This window comes from Apteryx mantelli, chromosome 2 (assembly GCF_036417845.1).
Source record: "Apteryx mantelli isolate bAptMan1 chromosome 2, bAptMan1.hap1, whole genome shotgun sequence".
NCBI classification, from domain to species: Eukaryota; Metazoa; Chordata; class Aves; order Apterygiformes; family Apterygidae; genus Apteryx; species Apteryx mantelli.
Window position 1 is genome coordinate 145598952 of NC_089979.1, and position 21949 is coordinate 145620900.

At 38.9% G+C, this 21949-nt stretch overlaps 1 protein-coding gene across 4 annotated transcripts in view; it reads right to left on the reverse strand.

The window, feature by feature from the left end:
• Window positions 1–1915: 1915 nt before the first annotated feature.
• The window catches only part of ADAM22 (ADAM metallopeptidase domain 22), a 126474-nt gene continuing 106440 nt past the window's right edge, over window positions 1916–21949 (reverse strand). For all 4 annotated transcript variants that reach the window (XM_067291740.1, XM_067291741.1, XM_013941465.2 and 1 more), the window contains 2 exons: window positions 9769–9892; window positions 1916–8843 (listed from right to left, as the gene is read on the reverse strand). In XM_067291740.1, the coding sequence (XP_067147841.1) occupies window positions 8823–8843; window positions 9769–9892 (145 nt within the window). In that variant the 3' untranslated portion in view covers window positions 1916–8822. The remainder of the gene's footprint in view (window positions 8844–9768; window positions 9893–21949) is intronic.

The window sequence follows — 21949 nt, forward strand, 5'->3', positions numbered from 1 at the left end:
ATGTGATTTTAAACCCTTGTCAGCTGAGAATAGCATGGAATCCGGGTCTCTAGTTTCTAGGCTATAAATACAAATTGGGCTGGTACCACCTGAAGAAGCAAATAGTGCTTACTTCTTAAAATCATAATACTTTGTATAATGCTTTTAGTTTCATTTCAGAAGCTAGTTCTTTCTGCTACGACAAATGAATTTTAAAGGCATGGATGTGGTTGTACTTACACATTCTGACTGTTGTACACTGTTTTGTTGCATGTAAAGTTGGGAAACAGACTAACTAACAACTGAAATCTAGATGCAGAGGTTTGACTGAAGTAGCCAGCAGCAGTTCTGCTGTAGTTCAAAACTTTCCTGGCTGAAAAACTAAGAAGGAATGTGTGAAGCAAAAGGCCATTCTTTCTGTAGGATTTTGATTAGACCATTTTGCACAAATGCAGTATTCAGTGTCCTTACACCCTAAAAATGATGAGACTTCTTTACCAAAACTCATTACCCGCACAACTTTTATCTCAACTTTTATCTCATAATTTTAATTAGTTATGTTTCTGAAACTACTGATGACTACATGAAGGAAAACATTACATGATAATGAACATAACATTCTTGTGAGTGTAACTTACTAGATGGTCTGAGACCCCCAGTAGTTCCACGGTCCATTATAGGTATGAAGTTATGCTATAGATCGTGAGACATACTGATGAAATAATATGTGCGAGTAAAATTGCACCTACATGTAAAAGCTTGGCTTGAAAACTGTGTTTAGCTGATCTGGACTGGGATGTAAAATAGTCCAGTTTACCTACTTTCACAGTAACTCTATTTTAATAAGCAGAATACTTTGTTTCCCAAAATACAAAGTAAGTGAGGATTTGGTAGGACAATCACTATTTGTCCAATTTTTTTTATGTTTACTTTTTAAGTGAGGGGGGTATAACTAATGTCTATAGCACTGAAAGAAGAGTAGAATGTTGTTGAGGACCAGCAACAAATACTCCAAGTTTCTTCCTCAGTTTATTTCCCCAGATGGAATTATTATTTTAGTGCTGACCAACTACTGTGCTGCAAAAGGCTGCAAGAACAACTACAATAAGACCCAACATGTTTTTTTTCACGGATCCTTTTAGAAACACTAAACAAAGAAACCTGTAAAACAACGAGATCCAAAACCAGGAGTGAATTCTAGTTAACCAAAGGAAGAGTTGCCTTTTGTTGTCCATATGCATTCCAAAAACCATGGGGTTCCCAGGGACTGATAGGTTAGATCATCTTTCTTGTCCACACAAACTGAGGTAATAAATATGATTACTATTGAGTGACTTTAAGCATATGCTGTCATATTACTAAAAAACTTGAAAACTATGAAAAAATGTCTTACCTATTAAGAGTACATGCAGCAAGCAAGTTCAAGATACAATTTGGTTGCTTTAGAGAGACACAGTTATTTCTAACTTAAGAGTTTCCCTTTCCCAAAAAGCATATGGGTAAGGATCCCTATATGATTGCAAGTGGGGTGATTGCTCTTGACTTTCATGCAAATTGGGAATAGTTTTGCTGCTGTAGACTTGGTTCTATGCAATAGTAGTCTGTAGTCTACAGGAATACATGATTTTGATTACTATTAATAGGAAAAAAGAATTCACACACTTTTCTAGGTTGCCCTCAGAAATGCAAACCTAAGGAACAATAATTTCAGATTTATAACAGTAGCAACTTAAGCCAAAGCTTAAGAAGCTCATAGGACCATTTTCAACCCTGCAGTTTAAAAAAAGTGCAGAATAATAACTTCTGGATTCTTTTACTATCCATTATCACTTTTTCCCATGCATTCAGTGTCACTTTTTTAAGAGAACTTTAAAATAGGATATGGAAGTGCTAAATGTAAAGAAAGTCTTGCAAGAACAAAATACACACAAGAGTCTTTGTCATTGAAAGTCACTTTACTGATGTTACAGTATGTTAGTAACATTGAAAACTACAGGCATTTGTATTAAATACTCTCATAGAAGTGGATACTGTGATGCTATTATTAAAAGTGAGCAGGAATTTAGAACCCCCAATTACAATGATTTTATTTTATAAAAAGCAACATTTTGTTTAGCTACATGAAAGCCAGATTCATTCACTTCAATAGCCCAATGCCTGTAATGCTTATGACAAAAATATCACACTCAAAGCTACAAAGTTGTAAATTGCAATGCTTCATTTTGGTGTTTGTCAAAATCTTTTGTTTCTATTATGTCATGTAAGAGTTTTTAAAGGGTTTAACTAGCAAAGACAAGAATATGATGTAGATATTGTTTTTGCTAACATTAGCCCAGTCCCAGTGGTGAAACAAGATTCTCCTTACCTCTCTAAACATTCTACCAATAGGGGCTAGCATCAGTGAAAAAATAGATAGCTTTTTCTTACAGCAATGCCCAAGATCAACATTAGCACAAAATGAAGCTGGCAGAGCCAAATGGTATATACCACCCCAAAAGCTTTGCTGAAAGAACTGGTCATACTGTAAATAGTGTTTTCTCCAGCAGATTAAAAATTCTGTAATGTTTCGCTATTCTGAAAAAAATATTTTGCATTTATGCAACAATAAAAATAAGTATTGTATTCTATATAAAACACTACATATTGTAATATATCTTTACCCTTAAGAAAAAAAAACAGGTTATATATTCACAGTTTGAATATGTTCTGGACTGTATTTCCAAGCATAAAATATGCAGATTCTCTACACAGGCAGTGAGCAGGAGTCCTTGTACCAGTAATCAAAATAAATCAGCATTTACTGTTATACAGAGCCTTACAATATTGCATGATTAGCTGCTAGCACCACTCTACTTACAAGGTCAGTCAGGCCTATATACAGGATTTTCTAATTTGGTTGTAAAAATAGACTCTCCATGCTAAAGTTAGAATATATAAGGTCTTAAGGCCTCAAGTTAATCTTTTTTAACCAAAACTTTTTTTTTAATCAGAGGAATACAGAAACAAACAAAAAAATAGCTTGTTGTTTTGAAATTTTATGCTTCAGTAATTAAAAATAATGTAAGACAGACATCTATTCTTCTCCCTTTAGAGAAAGTGTTTTTTAACTGCTTTTCTCCTCTTATTTTCCCAGTCTTCCTTATCTCATTCTGAGTAATATTGTAATTACGGCCTGTCTACGTAGCAGAAATTTTCTAAACAGTTTAAAGTTGGATCAGCTAAAGTGATTTTTGAAACTGGTGTAGATTTGAGAGATTTAAAAACACCAGACCTGGCTAGGTAACCAATTTTAAAGTCAGGTACAAAGTTTCTCAAGTGTGAGAGAACAAACACCTTCCTGTGTTCTGAACTTATTTTCACTGCTTGTTTTGGTTACTTGTCTCAGATCCATATCGATGTTGACCACTACAGTTGTTTTCTAAATAGCTGAAGACAACAGTTGTGGAATGACAAGATACCACCTGCTGGCTGTGAGAGCTACTTCTTTCCAAAGCTTTAGTTTATATCAGCATCCATACTTGAGTCACCAAAAATATTTTTCATAAACTAACTTGGAAAATATTCAGCCCAAAGGAGTTTTTCAGCATAGATGGACCAGCAGGTATTACCTGATTTCTTCGCATACTGTGAGAGTCCTTTTTATATTGCAACTATGTCTTCACAATCAGTTCACTGTTTTCTTCTTTCATGATCTATCAGTCTAATAGTTATGTCCACATAGGAACTTTTCTCCACCATGCAATCCTGGGACAATAAACTGCACATACCTGTGCCATTTACTCATATTTGTCTTCAGGAAAAAGTCAAAATCAAAATGAAAGCCAAATCCCATACTGCCCAACAGATATCACAGGGTTTGGAAGCCGTGCAAATAGGGGGGCATCAGCAGTCAGACGGACAATCTATTCTGGGCCAAAAAGATGGCTTCAGAAACCAGAATGCTCAAGCTCTTAAAAATGAGTTACCAGCCTCACATTGTGGTTGATAAGAGTGGCTCACAGAGTTTGCTAATGACACGGATATTCAAATAGCTCAGAGGAAGAAATGGAGGATCTTGGGACTTGGAATAGGGGAAATAGGAGAACACAGCACAGCTTTTAGGTTAACAGACCCAGTGATTAAAGAAAGAGACTCATCCTTTGAAAATGGTAGAGGATGAGAAAGACAGAGGATGATTGAGACACCAAATGCTGAACCAGTGTAAACTGCAAATGAGACATGAGGCTCTATCAATCACTTACTTACACTCTAGCAAGAAATATATTTACAGACGTGTAAACAGCACTGGAAAGACCTTATCCAGGACATCATGTGGAAGGGTTTCCACCTTTATAGCACCTTTATAACATTGGCTTCTCAGTTGCTTGATCTTAACCAACAAACTCACGAGGTTCCTAGTGAATGTAACTACCCTTCATGGAAATGCTTTCCGGGGAGAGGAAGTGGGCAGGGAGATGAAAGAGAAGAGAAGAGGAGCTTGCCTAGTTTTAAGCTAGAGTTTGATAAGTTTGTTTACAACAGCTGGGTATGGGACTCAATGACAAAGCAAGCCCTAAGAGCAAACCTATTATCCCATCTGGCTTTGGAGTCTCCTCACTGTTTCATGTTACATCCTATTGGCAAAGGCAAACATCACATGTTCTCCTAACCTGACAGCTTATTAATCACACTGTGTATGTCCACAATATTAAGCAGTGAAATGATTGCAAATCTGGTCAGAAGTATATGCATACTCGTCATAGCATATGTAGCTATTCTTAGCCCTGGTTTTGAAAACTGTCATTGCATTAATGTTGATAGGACAATCCAGTTCATTTAAAATCAGCAGTGGTGATTCAGATAAGAGGACTTGGGTACATATTAGCTTTTGACACAGTTTTTTTCTTATTTTAATTCTGGCTATAGCCCAGCCACTCATTTGATCATTAGCACAATCAATCAACAGTATTTAGTGAGTGCATCAGCTTAGCAGGTTCAAAATCTCATAAATCAAGAACAAAACTCTTAAATCACTTAGAAGTAGCTATCTTTAAAGACATACGTCACATTTCAAATCATATAATTGGCAAGTAGTGACTTGTAAGTTCACAACTTACGCAAAGATATGCTATATAGTAATGAACAGCCTCTTTAAAAACTAAAACTATTTATATTACAACAATAATATAACAAATTTACATGTAAATTACCAGTCACAACCATTTCTGGTATACTGCCTAAATATGTTCATCAAAAGTCTACAGTATGGATTACTGAAGTTCTTAACAAATCCAGACTAAGCAGGTAAACTTTGAATTGCAAAATGATGGTATCGCACTGCAGCATTATTATTTGGATATAATCTCTATTTTTTGTCTCCATCACTTAATCATATTAATTAATCATATTAATTTTATTTTAAATTATACAAGATTCTTCTCCCACATGCTGAAATACATAACACTAACTTAAGTATAGCTCATCCTGCAAGTCCTACGCTAATATGGACAACTACTTGCAATGTGTTGGAGATGAACCGATGACCTCCCCACTTCAACAGATATCCACAACATAGCTGGCACAAACTAGTTCATTTATTAAAAGTGGGAAAAGAAAAATCAAACCCAGCAAATAAAAATCCTAATCTGAATGAGTCGGCATGACTGAACTACCTTACTGACAACACAAGCACACCATTTTAGACTGGATGAGGTATTATGAGGCAATTTAATATTGCTATTGCCAGTGTAACTGTAACTACTGTGGTTAAATAAAAATATTTGCTATCTCCAGGGTTACTAATCTGGCAGTTCTCAAACACACTACATTTTAACAGCAGAAAAATATAGAATGTAACCACCAAACAACTTCTCTCTTTGACCTCCACTGGCTTTAGAGGCTCATATAGCCCTGCAAGTTCAGGTTTTGTGCACCAACTTAATGTCTCCAAGTTACCAGCTCAATGCAAAATTCCCTGCAGAACAGTTTTGCAAAAGACAAAGTTTCATGATGTTCTCACTCTCTTGACCTAATCCAAGTGAAAGTCAGTATTTATTTAATTTAAAGTTAGTGCTTACTAGACTTCCAGTCACTGCATATCTCCGAATGTGAGAGTGACTGTTAAAATTAATGTATGCACATAACTGTATCATCAAATGCTAGGAATGAATGATACCAAAACAAGAGAGAAGCTGAAAGTACACAGTACATATTGAAAATACAGTCAGGAGAGTGATTTGTTTTCAAAACAAGAAGCTACGAACATTATACAAACAGCCAGTATGTTACATTCAGTTCTGTCTGCCAAATCTTGCTGCTTCTTGATAAGGGAAAAGGGAAAGGGAAAAGTAAAGGATGGTAAACATGAAATAGCCACAAAAATTTAACAGGATTATTCAAAACTACATGCTAGTTTGTATTCAAACAAAGTATTGTAAAAGGCACATGATAAACAGTCCAGTTACTAAGGTCAAGACACTAATACAGAAGGAAAAAACAGCTTCCAGGTGACAGAGTAACACAGAGGCTATCAGGTGAGTGTAATTTCCTAATCTGGGTGAACTGCTTGAGGGTCCAGTTCAAAGTCCAGTGAAATCAATAAAAGATTTACATTGACTTCAAGTGATTATGGCTCAGGCCCTGATTTCATGAACTATACACTACCAACCATGTTTAATCCAACTACCTACCTTCAAATTAAATCTTTGCAAAAAAAAATTCTTCAGTGCTGACAGATATTTACTCTTCACAAAAGTGCAGAATCTTTTCCTAAAGCAATGAGAAGTGACAGGCTCCTTCCAGACATCTGTCTGCATACACTGTCCTCACTCATTTGTCCTCCCCCTAAATACTTACCAGAACCTTGTGACTGTGAAGGAAATCATTTCAACTTCAAGGCCAATATTTTGTTATAATCCAGCACACAGTCTAATCATAAAATATAGTGCTTCTAAAAATCTTACATACTTTACAGCTGCTGACATCTTTAAAAATTTCTTAATTTAACCTTATATATATTTGACTTTATTGAGAGACGTAAAAGTTAAATATATTAAAAGGCTGCAAGTGTTGGGTCCACTTACTAAAGGAAATACATGAAAGAGGTAGAAGATTCAGAAACACCTTGGATGCTCCTGTCATAATAATATCTAATTGTTCACACGGCTATTGGGCAAGGTATTCTACTGCACCTTACAGAAACAGAAGTTTTAGTTTGTAATGTTACTACCTGAGGCTATGAATTTGTTACTTCTGGAGAGCTGGAGAATTATAAACTGATTTAATACGGCCCATTTTTCTTACCGAATGAAAATTTCCTACCAGAAGACCACCTTTATTTTACAATATCCTTTAGAAGTCTCAGGTATTAGAAATCTAAGAACAATGCATCATTCAGTCCTTAATGCATGGACCACTGGCAGTCAGACTAACACCACTCGTTTACGCACAAGACCAGCATTTCCATGGTAAAGGCATTTTGTTTCCAGGATTTTTGGGGGAGGCTAAATTCACTTGTACTCAGTTTAAGGCCCAAATAAATTGTAAAGGGGATTTCAGGGACAGGAAGCATAGTATTCTAACACATTGTAAAGGAGATTCCAGTAACAAATATAAATTAAAAATAGTAATGAAACTGGCTACTTGCCCAGCACTTTTATTATCTAGTGTAGTGAAATCATTATGCCTCTCATAAGCTACACCTTGCCATCTAAAACAGTGTCTGAAATGCTTTACCAAATATATACAGTAAGTCTCACCAAAAGGACTTGACATCACCACGGTCTGAACTGACTGCTTAGAAGTATTCCCAAACTTCCAGTAAGTTTGTACTCAACATTAGTTAAAGACCTTCTCTGTTGTCTGGAAAATTAGTCTCAGTTACCAGTGTGAGGATACACTGGTCATCATCTCGAGCAATGTATTTTGGCTGGCTCCTTTGATGAAGATATATGACAAGTGTCACTGCACTCTGATTTCTGCATTCTACGATACAATTGAGATCGTCAATTACTTAAAAGATAGTGTAGATTTTGGTCAAACACCAGTTTCTGAGAGACACATTTTTACAGTACTGTTATCTTTTCTATTTCCAAAGTGGTCTGCTTATAATATTAAAAAATTTGAAGTGTGATGATGTTAGTCATGACTGTTTCTTTAGGCATTTGGCAAAATATACTTATGTGTAACAGCTATTTTTGACATTATCAAATGTTTACATATATACAATCTGTATACTGAGATTATAAACATGTAAGGTAAAAAAAAAAGATATAATCCTTGTTCGTTTGAAGTTTATGTAAAATATTTGCCTTTCAAAGCTTGAGATCCTGTCACAAAAATCCTATATTTCTTACTCCTGCATGCTAATTTTTACTACAGTATGTTGTTTTTCCCTTACATGTGGAAAGTAAAGAACACAAGGTTCATGCATACAGCATACATGTTTACACCGGCTGCGTTCTTCAGAGCACTCATTCTCAATTCTGGTTTGCTCTAATTTGGAACTGCATTAAACCAAAGAAAAACCTCTGTTACTTGGGACTTGTAAATTGACGGCAGCTGTAATTCTATATAAGTGTATTCATCATCATGCGGAAGAGCCATGTCACATCTAGTCTAATTATCCCCTGTTAATTTTTATGATTTCGGTTGTTCTTTACATCAAATTCATAAAATTCTAGTCAACAAAAAAGGACTGCTTTTCCCCTTCCAAACGAGAGGAGGTTGTCACCGTGATCACCGGCGTCTCTGTTGATCTTTCAAATTGTCTGAAGAGCAGATGAGTGTGCAACGACTCAGTGACGCTGAGTTCCTATAAAATCTGCAGTAAACAGTTCTGACATCACCCTGGGGAACCAGCGGCGCTAAATGGAAGTTTCCCAGAGCTGGAGAGGGAAAGAAAGGAACACAAACACATTACCAAGGGAAAAAACAGGCCGTTACCTAAACAGTGTTAAGAGCTTGCTTGGGGAATCGCATCTTCTTTGCCTGGGTCACAAATGATAGGCAGGCTGGTCTCATCCTAGCCTCGAGTGGGTATCTGCTCAGATCACAGAGTCAGCAGATTAACTGGGAACACTTCAGCAAGGCTTGCTGAAACTCCAAAAGGAAATTTCAGTGATTTTCTGGTTACTCAAGTATCTGCTAGGGCCACACTGGACTGACACAAAGAAAGCAAAGACTAACATCGCCCTGCGGCAGCAGCTGCAGCCCCCTCGGCAGGACGCCGGGCTGCACCGCGCATTGCAGGGCCTGTTCCAGCTGCTGCTGCTGCCCGGCCTGGGAGCGCAGCAGCCTCAGCGCACAAGGCTGCAGAGTCCCTCCCCAACCCGACCGGCTTTATGCAGCTCCACCACGTTTTACTTAACGGCGACTGATCTACCTTTACGTAATGCTGGAGGGTAACTATGCAGCAGCCCAGCCGGGAGGCTCGCGCTGGCTCGGGCGTCCCTGGAGGAGCTCACGGAGCAGAGCCAGGAGCACCCTGGCTCAGGGGCTGCCCTTCCTCCCTGGCAGCCAGCCTAGCCCGAAGGCCGCCGCATTACCACTGCCAGCACGCTTCAGGCTGGACAAGGAGCTACGTCTTGGGCTTCAGGGCAATTTTGAGAGCAACGCTAGCAGGCAACTGCAAGCGCAGCCACTGAGGCTGCTCTGATCCATGCCAGAGGCTCAGCCTTCAGCAACTTCTAGAGTTAGAGATAGGAAGGGAAAAGCCGTTTTTGCTCTCAGTGTTACTCAAACGCTGATCTGCCATGCTTTTCTTTTGAAAAACTACCGGCAAATCAAGTCACTGACAAAACCCACACATACCCTGGCACTTTGCCTGTTAGCTTTCTTCTCCTCGTCAGGAAGTGGTGGCATCGGGTAAGGGTATTTTCTGCTGGAAGCAATAGATCCAGTGGATGAAGAAGGAGACTTTGCAGGAGAAAGTGTCCTGAGATGTTGAAACACACAAAATAAATGTGATGTCTTTGGGTCCTAGCACTGCAACAGCAACTGCCATTACTCTGAAGCTTGGTTCAGAACCAAGTGTTTACTATTGTTTATTATTAGCTCAATATCGGGAGGGAGTAAAAGTTGATAGATCAGTAGTCTAAAATTTCATGACTATAAATAAAGGTATTTATAGCTTTCAGGAACACTGGAAGAAAAATTAAAATTTCCTACTGCTTATTAGAACTGTATTGCATAATAAATGATTTCTTAAGCTGCTTTATATAGTACTATAACTAATCATTATAAAATTAACAAATCAAATCTGCAATAGAATAAATAGAGAACTGAAAGAAAGACATGGCATTATGAAGCCTAAGGAGAAACAGTAACAGTATAAATACAAGCTGAACAATGTCTTCTGCCAGTGGATGAATAAATGATAATCATCAGTGTCTTTGTATATATCTTACACATCTCATATATTGATACAAACATAGCAAATAAATCTATTATTCTATAACAACACATTAATTTACACAAATGCATGCATTTAGAGGCCAAACTGTTAGTTGTGAGGTAACAAAGGCATATACAAAGTGCTAATAACAAATTATTAGACATGCAAGCATCATACAGTGCATATTGTTCCAGCCAAAGAAAGAGTCTGATGAGAATATACAAAAATGGACTGATTAGTCAGTAGCAATCAGCATTTCTGTACAAGGTGAGTAGAGTAAGCAGTAGCAAGTAAATGTTTGTACCACATGAAAGGTATTCTTTTCATGTCAATAAGGCATCAGCACATTATTGACTAAAATTTTATACCCAAGAAAAACTCTTATGCTTCTGGTTTGAAATTCTGCACTTTTCCCACTTGAGAGGTTTCTATCAGGCTCTAAATCTGGGCAGTATAAAAGGAAAAAAAGCCTCAAAATAGAAAACTTGAGCTACCCTGGCTTTTTTGTTCTGTTTTGCAGACTGAGGGCATTTTTCAAAGGAGGCCTCCCCCTAGTGCGGGCACATCACCCAGACACCCTCTGAGCACTTTTACCTAAAATCTTCTGATTTTAAAATGTCCCTGGGGAAGCAGTTTACACTCGGGTTCTAAGGCAAGTCTTCAAAACCCTCAAACACAGCAAGGGGCTGTGTTTTGCACAGGTGTGGGCCCTAGTGATGAGCACTGGTAACAACATCAGTGGTACCAAGGAGCAAGAGGAGCCGCCCTGGCAGCAGCCCTGACCCCACGGCAGCAGCTGTAGGATCCCATGCTTTAGCCTAGGGACCGACAGGTAAGGGGCTCTTTTGCATCTGGAATTGTTTTGTATCTCTATTAAGTGAAATTCTTTTACCTTTAAATAATTATTCTTTTATTTTAGACTAGTGCATCATTTTATTGTGTCTGTAATCCCCTGTGACAGCACAGTCTTTCATCCCCCATACAAACAATGATTGATGGTAGTCACGAGCAACATCGTGTCAATGGAAATTATATGGTGACAGCTCCCCCCAGTGCTCTAATGCCTCATGCTGTAGCCTCAAAGTTCAGCAGCACTTTACAAAAGAATTATCTTGGTACCATTTTCCAAATATTGAAGAGTATATCTTCAGCACGTGCATTTTGAGCACCCAGTAAGATGAACTGGACACACATGAAAGTTTTCAGGAAGAAAATTTTAAGCAGCTACTGCAGTATATAAGAAGGCATTCACATGTCCAGCATCACAAATCTGAGCACCAAACTGCACATGCTACATAACAGTCTTTTTTTTTTCTTTTTTTTTTAATGCATGGAAAGGTTCCTGACAGTGTTCAGTGCTCCGCTGTTTGCTACACATTCGAGTCCTCTCATCTGCGGCTACATTTGGACTGACAAGGATTCCTAACACTCAAACTATTACTAGATCCAGAATTAAAAAAATCAGAAAGGAGGAAGTGGGGAGGATAAAGGGGGCAGGATTTACAGATTATCAATAATCCAATTATTTATTAATTTTGCCCAACAGCTGTAGCAGGATTTAAAGTCTTAATATCTAAACTTACAATGAGGCATTTGAAAATTAAAGAAGGAAACTGAGGGGGTGAGACTTGGGGGGGGACTCTCCATGAGCAAGCTGTTTGCTCACCCAGGTGCCAGCTGGGAGGCGGCATGCAGGATGATGGCACCGGCACCCCTTCCCTCGTGTCACAGCCAGGCGCCACATTGCCTCCTGTGCGTTGCTGACTGCTCCTGCCAGTTACTCTGACTACCGCCAGACAAGCCCCAGTGAGGGGGAAAGCTGTGGATGGGCCCATCTACCTGTCCACCAGCTCAGGCGATCCCAGAAGGAGCTGTATCCCCCCATGGATGGGGCATCTTGAGCACCTTCCCTGCACAGCAGGTACCTGAGCAGGATCCTCACTGAGCCTGGAGCCAGGGAGCTTTGCACCATAACCCAAAACCTAACCAGCACAATCTGGCCAGGATTTCTCACAAAAGAGGAGGAAATCAGAATTAGATTCAGTGCTCAAAGGAAGTCTGTGCAGCCTCGTACTTAAAAGAAGTTGGACAGAAGAAAATTGGGGGCAGACGTCCCACAAGAGATCTGTGATTAGCTAGTCATGGATATTAGATATCTACTTCTCACTTAACATTAGGTGTCTAGAGCACAGACATCTGGGTGAAAGAATCTACAAATGAGCACCAGCAGAGAGCATGACTAAACAGCTAAATTTGTATTGCTGTACCAATGGATGGTACCTACAACTTTCCACTGCAGTCAGTGGGGGCCTCCAAGATGACTAAGACCAAACATCTAGCTTTTAGATCACTAAGCTGGTGGTGAGAGAGAAGAATCCACTTTCTGGCACAATCATGGAATTTTATCTTAAAGACTATATGGAACAGTTTTAAAAAATTTGGACAAAACAGAGAACAAATAATCCCTAATGGAAGTGTTTTTAAAAACATCAGTTCAAACCCCGTGCAAACACATCCGTGAAAGATTTTGAAGCCCAGACCCCCCACAGTAGCTTGCCTAAATTTTGCACATGTAACTCATCTGCACGGAGCTGCTAGCCTGCGTGGGCACAGCTACAGTGGGTTCGGGAACAGTATGTCCATCCTCCTTGAGCAGTTTCAGTTTACACCCCCAATCCATTGGGAATGCAGTTGCACACTTAAAGAAATGACCATGCCCTCCCCTCACAGGCCCTAGCCACTTATTTCTGCTACACACTTATGTACTGATTTTTGTCATCTTTAGTGCCATCTACCGAGACTGTGAAAACATCGCTACTCAAGTGCACGCTCACAGAGCTTATAATGCATCTTATATGACAAATGTAGTTGGTTGTTTTTTTTAAATCACCTTTCAGGTTCTGCCCTGCAATTGTGTATGTGCTGTGTATCCCAGATTTACATGTACTTTAAATGAGAAAGAGCCAGAAACGACCTTTCTCATTTACAGGGTGGAAAAAGGGACAGCATTCAAGGACACTTGTAGGTAATGCCAGGGTTAAAGGTAGGCAAAACTTTGCAGTTTGGGTTAGGGGTGGCTTCCATTTAGCTTTCATTGGGGAGTTAGTTCTCCTGATATCACATCCATTAGCTTCCCTGTCAAATATCACTTCCACCTGAACCTACATGAGAAACCAGAAATACAGACTGACTGGCAGACTGCATTTGGTCCTGTGCACTCTGTGACAGAATTTCGGAGATTCTACTCTCAACCCCAAATGAAGCCACGCACCTCCGTTTCTTTTAACAACTTTCATTTCTGACCAGGAGGCAAGATCTAGTGGCTAAGTTGTGTCTTTCTTTCTGTTCTTGAAGCTGGAACTAACAGTGTATCATACTGGGTTTCAGAGCAAAATGCTGCAGAAGCTGTAGGATATTTCTGTGTGCTCTTTTGCAGGTGGATGTCTGCTTACTCTGCCTTCTCTTGACCAAAACTGAGAGAATGTTGGCCCAAAAGAGAGTGTTGAAATGCCACTTGGTCATACAACTAAATGTCCTGTGACCTCCTCAAACGCCATTTTAGTCAAACTCAAGGCAGGTGGTCCTGATAGATTTTACCTGTTCATGAACTATGTTTCATTCTGTAGTGTGAACTGAATTAATTTAATGAAATTCACTTAAAATTCAACCTGGCTAAAGCAGGTCAAGCCCAAATGTAGATATTATTAGACTGTTCTGACATTTGCTTATCTGGATTCAGCTCTGCCTACGACATTATCAGTTTACATTAGCCTACATGAGGATTTTACAATCTCTTATGGGCACTAATATGGCTAAGCATTTTAAATGCAGTTCCTTTTAAAAAATATACTTGTACCCAAGTTTCCTTGGGAATTGAAGGCTATGAAGAAGCACAGCAGTAAAAGAGCAGCTGGGTTCTGGGGGAACTGCAGATGAGGCAATAGCCCCAGACTTGAGCCGTTCATTTTAAGCACCGCACAGTCCTGCTCCCAGAAGCAAGCACTCCTATGCTTTCATGAACTCCTCTGCTTAATTCCTGAGATGAAATGCGTATCCTTTTGATGTCAGTAGGCTTTTTGCCATTGGCTGCCAATAAGGCCAATATTTTGCTTTAGTTGTAATCACAAAAACTCTCTCCTGAACAACAGTGAGGCTCCACGTCAGCTACGGATCCTGCAAGCAGAGCTTGCGAGAAAGGGCAACGAAGCCACCTTTGCACAGGAGTCTGGGTGTCGGATCTCGTTATTCTGGACAAGATTAAGATGATTCTGAACTGCCTGTTGCCTTCGGTAGTGAGGGACTTACAGTGACAGAGCTTTCCAGTAACTGCAGTTCGTTATAGCAACTAGAAGGTCAAAGGAGACGATTAAAATTTTAAGAGGCTAAAAAAAATTCTTGAGAGAAAGGAACAGTGAGAGAGGAATTTTTTCTTTTCTAAAGCAGAGTCTAAAACTGCCTCAGAGAAACAGGGAGATAATGGTCTGTCATGACTATGGCCTGTCTGCTGGATGCCCACACAGTAAGGCAATGGATGTGGTAGAGAGGCCATTTAGTTGTGCAGCAGAACTAAATCTGGCCTAATGATCAGCTGAGGAGGCAGAGAAGAAATCAAGGAAGAAGAAAGCAAGAGTACCAAAGCACAGAAAAATACGAGAGAAATGGATAGCCTATCGTCTCCTGCCCACCATGCCCCTTGCCAATGCCTTCTTGATACTGGACAGCTATTTTTCCTCTGGGCACATGTCCTGGATCTTCATCTAAAAAATCTGTTTTATTTGTAAACTATTTTTACTTTTATACACTGTCATAGAATCTAGGTTACTGTAAATTTTTGCATTACCAAAATTAGGCAGCTCTGTGCGCCTTCCACTCTTTTTTATCTATAATTATCTACAGAAATGCCACATTTGGGGATTCTGACAGTTGATTTCCTTCATACCATCATGGTTCCTGCGTCTTTCAAAATTCAGGAAGGATATCAAGTAATCCTTAACTATATTTTGTAAGGTCAGTCTGTGCATTAGCCACTGTAATAGGTAGTAACAAAAACATGCAGTAGAATCACGCCAGCACAACAGTAAATTTCCTTCAACAATAGCTAGTGGTGAGACTCAAGAAAATATTCACTACCTGGAATCTGGCCATGCTCTGAACTGAAGGATTTTTCTGCCTCCCCCAGACCTTCCACAAGGAAATAGAAATTTAGGGCAAAACTATGATTTGCCCTTGCAACGTATTGTGGGCAAAGTAGCCTGCTTCTGCTGCAAATCCCTAACAGATTACTTTCCCCTTGTAATAAAAACTTAAATCAGGAAAAGGTTTCCCACCTGGGTTTATTACTAGAGTTATGCAGCTACATCCTGGCACCTATTCAGACTGTAAAATTAAAATCTAGCCTACACTTAAAGCAGGAAAATGAGATTTTTCTTTACAGATCCTAGTTTCTTATATAAGGGAATCCCACAGGTGGGAGCTTTCTGGCACCAGAGACATCAGCTATGATGATTATTATTAATAAAAAGTAATTATACAGAGATACCCATTAGACTTGTAGACTAGAAAAAAATAGTAACTAGGACATCAAGTGTCAGGGAGACAAATTTTGGTTTATGTAGATTTTTTTAAGCTGATGGGGAAAGTCTTTGTGATACCTAATATCTGTATTTTTTGAAAAGCTGCATCTGTCCTAGAAATTCTTGGAAGCGTTTTTATATTTTCTGATTGTATTTTAACTCTGCTACCTGCGACAGAACCAGTCCTCAGTGCACTATTCCTAAAACTATAAGGAGACAAGCAAAGCAGCTTCCTTCCAGGTCTCTTTATAAGAAAAAAAAAAAAAAATCAAAGAGTAGCAACAAAAATGTAAGTCAGGTAATTATCAGGTGCAAATGTCTTATCTTGAGCTATGATTCCTAAAATCCAGTATCAGCTGGACATATTTTTTTCAGTCTGATTAAACAAGGTGTGGCTTGTTTTCTCCAGTTCTTTACACATTAAGCAATCACCCCTCAGTCATTTTCCTGAAGGCTGTCTTGTTCCTGAACTACTTCAAAGGCTCCAAAAGCCACCACATTATTTCCAAACACACTGTTCTTAGGAACAATGCTTTCCTGCCAATGACAGATTAACCAAAAATTGCACCTGAGTTCTGGGGAGAGACTGCAGCAGCCAGTATAACCTCTCATAAGCCCGCAACAACTCATCCCAAGAGAAAACTCGATCCTTCCCCTTCCCTAATACACCTGCAGAATACTTCCCCATGGTTACCTCAATTAATTAGGACACACAGCTTTCTAAAGTTATTTTAGTTTCTCTCTCATTTCTAAAGCTAAAGTTACTGCTGTAGGCAGTCATTAGTAAGCTTCTAGGCAGTAACATTTTTAAGTTAGGTTTCATCTCTGTTCATATAAAGCCCTTAAAACTGACATGGATCAGTTTAGGCCTCCTCTATGAAGAAAAGAAATGTTCAGTTTATCTCAAATACAATTAGAAATGTGACTCATCTGGTGCAACAGTGAAAACCCTTGGGTGGGTGCACCCCCATCAATTTAATCCACTTGCTAAATCAAGACATACTGATACTAAAAGATGAAAACCAAATTAAGAGTTCCACAAAGGAATTTGGACCCCTTTAACTAATCCAATTAACGTATTTTAAACCAGTGCTATCTTCATATTTCATCAATGACATTATTTATAAAAGTCAGAGGACTTCTGATATGAACATCCTGAAAGACAGCTATGAGGCTAGGTTATAGCAGGTGACTACGATTGCATTGCCTGAACAACAAAGGTCCAAAGTGTATTTTTAGGAAAAGGTTTAATTTCTCTTGCTAATAAAAATGCACTTCCTTTCTAGTGAGAATTTGCCTAGATTCACGTTTCAGTGAATCTTGGTCATTATCAGTCTTGATCTCCTAGTCTGAAGGACCCCCATAAAGGTCTTGCTCCATACGCACATACGGATTTTATGATTCAAGCAAGCCTTTAACTGCTCCATTAAACTAAACAGCTTGAGGTCCTGAAGTCTCTTCTACGGTTTTTCAGAGCTATATGCTTAAATCTCTCCAGTTCTTCAGCACGCTTCTTACACTGTGGACAGCAGAAAGGACACTGTATCCCAGTGCTAAGGCCAGCAATAGTAAAACTACAAGACTTGCAACCACTGTGCCAAAATGTCCAAGCACCACACTGAGACCTGGCTCATGCTGACTGGCACAACTTACATCGTTCTTTAAATCCTGAATTGTCGTGTCAGGGCTTTTTTCGTTTCTTGCTCAGGACTGAAATCAGAACTGGCAGGCAGGCTTACATCTACCTCATTTGCCCTATTTGCTCTTTTGAAAGCTTTTCTGCCTCAGTGATTTAAGAGTTCTTGAAAGCAAATACAAATGGTATAAAAACTTCTTTGATAGCTCTTCTAATGTTTTTGGGCAGGGTTCATAGTTCTAAAAAATTACTAAATTCACAAGCTGCTGGTTAATATCTTCCAGTGTTACTATTGGAATAGGAAGTGTTTCATCAGCATCCTGTGATACGACCCCATCACGTTTTTTCTGATGAACACATTGGACATATACTGAATGTTTCTGTCCTTTTGGACTATCACTGTGTCTCCTGGTGTATCAAAATTCTTGTTAAGATTCTATTTACTCCTTCTTATTGTCCTTAACTCTTCTGGCTAATGATTTCTCTTTGTATTTGTTTGTTTGCTGTTTCTACAGTTCTTATTTCGGCTGCATATTTGTTAAGTCAATTTACAACTTCTCTGATGTCTTTTATGTTTTACATTACTTGTTATAAGCTGTCTTCCTTCCCTCCTATGCTAGGCTGGTTTTTCTTCAACTGATGCAAACTCTTTTCTCAGCTGTGGGTTTGTCTTCTGGGAATCTGCTAAATGTTCTCGGTCTTGTGATTCATGTACAACAGGGAAGCCAGCCTCATACATGTTTCTTCTCTTTAAATTGGAATGTATCAAAATATATATTTTTTCCCTTCAAAAATATTTTCAAGGGACATTTTTGGTAGAACCCTACACTCACTTGTAACAGATTCATTAGTGGTTAGATTATTACAGAACACAGAGTATATTCTCATATATTTAATTTTCCAATTACAATTATATTAATTAATTCATTGTATTCTGAGGGTAAAATACCACAACTGTTTATTCTTTTTTCATTTTAGTATGCACTATATAAGACAGTGGGTAGAGTAAATGTATTATGAAACCACTTGCTTCAGTAAATTAAATTCTATTTAAGTTACTACTACTTTATTAGTGATAAATGTGTGTCATGCCCATAAAACACTACTTGGCATAAAATGATGAGAAAGCTACTACAAGCTATAGATGATGGTGGGAATGCATGCACTACAAACACCCTTTTTAATGGCTTCATTAAAACATTCAAGAAAAGAATTGTAAGTTGCACATGAAGCCAAAAAACAGACATCAAAATGCAGCAAAAGAAGAGGGGCCCTTTGCACCTACAGTAACTTGTATTGATTTATACAAGGTAGGAATCCCAAGATATTTGTATATGCTGGAACAGCTCTTAAAAATTATATAGAATTAATTTACAAAATACCTAAAGTATGGTCCTTCAGTGTTTTTATTCACATCTTCTACCCACTTAGCTACATTATATTCTCTTTTGAACCATGGGTTTAAATACCTGCAGAAAGCAATGGAAGGAACAGAGAAAGCAGAAGAACAAGAATAGAAAATCTGAGAACACACAGCACAAGCTTAGCAAGGATGTCTTCATCCCCAAAATGCAAGTGAATATGGCAAATAAATCAGTATGGATGTTGGGTGAGGACTAGGCAACATGTACAACTGCATGAGAAAATCTGAACTACAACAAGACTCGCATGTTTGGTTAATCTGGAAATTCATTTAATATCTTAAGGGTAAAATTCACTCCTATGCAGAGGGCCAGCATTAAGCATATGGTCTGGACTTCTCTCATGATCTCAGGATGAAGGAGCATTTTGGCTCCAATCCTGCAGTTTGCTTGTTGAAGACACAGGTTTGCACCCATCTGGAATAAATTGCAAGGTAATAGCTTAATGAGCAGAGACTTGGGCTTGGCCCTTTCTACAGGAATGAATTTCAGCCTCAGTATGTTTAAAAACTTTAATTGTTTGCCACTGCAGTGGCAATTTTTACACTTATATGCAAATAAAATCTCGATTTTTCAATGATCATTTCATTTTGTAGGACCACAAGGAGCTTTCAAGGAGGTGGGCTGCAGAGTTGATCTCACATTTTACAGAAGCAATATTGATACCAAAACGACACCTTTTAGAAAAGTCTGCTTTACATACTCATATTAGTTACATGAAAACTATAAAATAAAAATGGTGTTTCATTAGCTGACAGTAATATTACCAGGGAAAAGGAAAAAAATTTTGTAACTGGTTCTTTTAGTCACAAACAAGTATAGTGAACTGTATTACATTTTTTCCTCCTTCCCCTTTATAATATTAAGAAAAAAGGGCAATGTAAAAACAGCAGTTTGCCTGGTCCAATTTAAATTCTGGTTTTGTTGCATAAGAATGGCAACAGTTTAACAATTATTTGCATAGAGACTAAGGCACTCTGAAATAGGATATAAATTGTAACTAAGGAAAAAAATTCCTTTAAAAGTTATTTTTAGTATTTGAGTGAGTTCTCACCACTCTTATTTATGAAAGCAGCTCCAGTGACCTCACACACAGGAACAGGCCTTGCAAGAGATTGCTCAGATGAGTATAGGTCAGGTCAGATTATGTTATTTACATCCCGATCATATTTCAAACCATGTTGAAGACAAAAGCTGCAGCAGTTTTTCAACTTCTTAGGCCTCCTTTTTTGCTCTGGAACTTCTTCTCCCCGCCCCGCACAAGCACAGCCACAGCTTTCAGAAAGTATTCACCCTCAGCCACAATTGCTTCTAAGTAGCTTCCTCAGCTTGCTTATTTATCAGGAATCAGGAGTGCTTTATGCTTTCCATCTTGGGTTCTTAGAGAAAGAAAACGTCAAAAGTGGTAGCGCAGCAACAGTTGAGTGCGAGTAAAGCAACAGGCTGACGCCAGTATCACTGGGAACTAATAGATTCATGGTTTAGCTTTAACTGTAGGTGCGACTATGTATTTTCTTGGAAATCAGAAATCGCTGCAGAACTTTTGACTTGGGTTTTTTTTTTCATTTGAAGGGGTCTTTTGGTAACCATGAAACACTCCCAATCTGGCTTCCTTTATTCAAAAACAAAGTGTAACGTGGTATCAAAGCATGCAGTTGTTGCACAATCGTGTTTGAGATTTTCCAGGGTCTGGTTGTGTTGCAGACCATCATTTACCACCTAAATTCACCTGTTGCAGAAAGGCTAAGCGAGTTACTGCAGGCCACTGATACTATTAGAAAGCTCTTAGGCTGGTCTTCATGGCCACACATTCATTAGTGATGGCCAGAATCTACATTTTCTTTGAGTGAGAAATTCTGCTTTAAAATAAAGCTGTCCTGACATGTAAGCCTAAAACTAGACCAATGGCTTGATTTGGCTTGTAGCGCAACATGCAACAATGCAAAGACCTGGGTTCAAGAGTAATCATACTCCTCAGGCTGGCGAGGAGGAGTTAGCTAGCGCTGCATCAGCAGGAGCACCTCCAAGCAGCCAAGGTGTTTTGCCACAGTGAAACTATCGTACACTGAGGGAAGGGACTTTCCACGGGATAAAACGGCAGCCCAGAACGCAGGGGCAGGTGAGACTGACCTGTGATCCCGACTCCCTGTTTGGGGGTGCTGAGGACCCCCTGGGCTTATGCCTTGGGTCGGGATTTGGTGGGCGAGAGAAAGCCCAGGCTCAGATGCATGGGTTACCCTGCTGCAAAAACACAATATATAACAGAAAGTCTAAGCCAAAGATGTTTGTATCAGTTATAACAATGAGGAAGATAAATGCTTACAGGAAAAGCAATGCAAATTAACAAAGACCAGAATAGCTGTTCGGCAAAACACATGTTCCCTGGGACCTGTTTTAATGCAAGCTCCCATTTAAACTGTCGGCTTATTCAGAAAACCCTCATTATCTTTCCTGGAGAACTCTAATTAATTTTAATAGAAAACTACCGTTTCATCAACCCTGTTTGTGAAAACGCTGCAGAAACACTTGGCCTGTTGGCATTCTTTCTGTGTGAACTAAACAATCTGCCTTTAATAAAGAATGAGAATTTTGTTTTAAAACATCTGAAACCAATTTAAAACCTCCCAAAAGAGCTTTAACAGTCTCCATGGAGCCATGACATTTAGCAGAAGCCTTATATCATGAATCTGTTAAGTATGAAAGGTCACACAAAGGAGTGACCAGTACATTTTTCAGGAACTGCCCAGTGTGCTTGCAGCCCTCCTCTCAGCACTGTTAATGAGGGCTGCAGAGCTGAAACCCTGCTCAGTGCTTGAGAAATTTTACTCCAACTACTAATGGCCCAATCCTCTATCTGGCACATGCCTGCATACAAAAAGCCTTGCGCATAGTACCAGACCCATGCTACATCAGATACGTTTGTAGGGAACTGTATTACTGTGTATCTGCTTGTAAAAAATTGGAATTA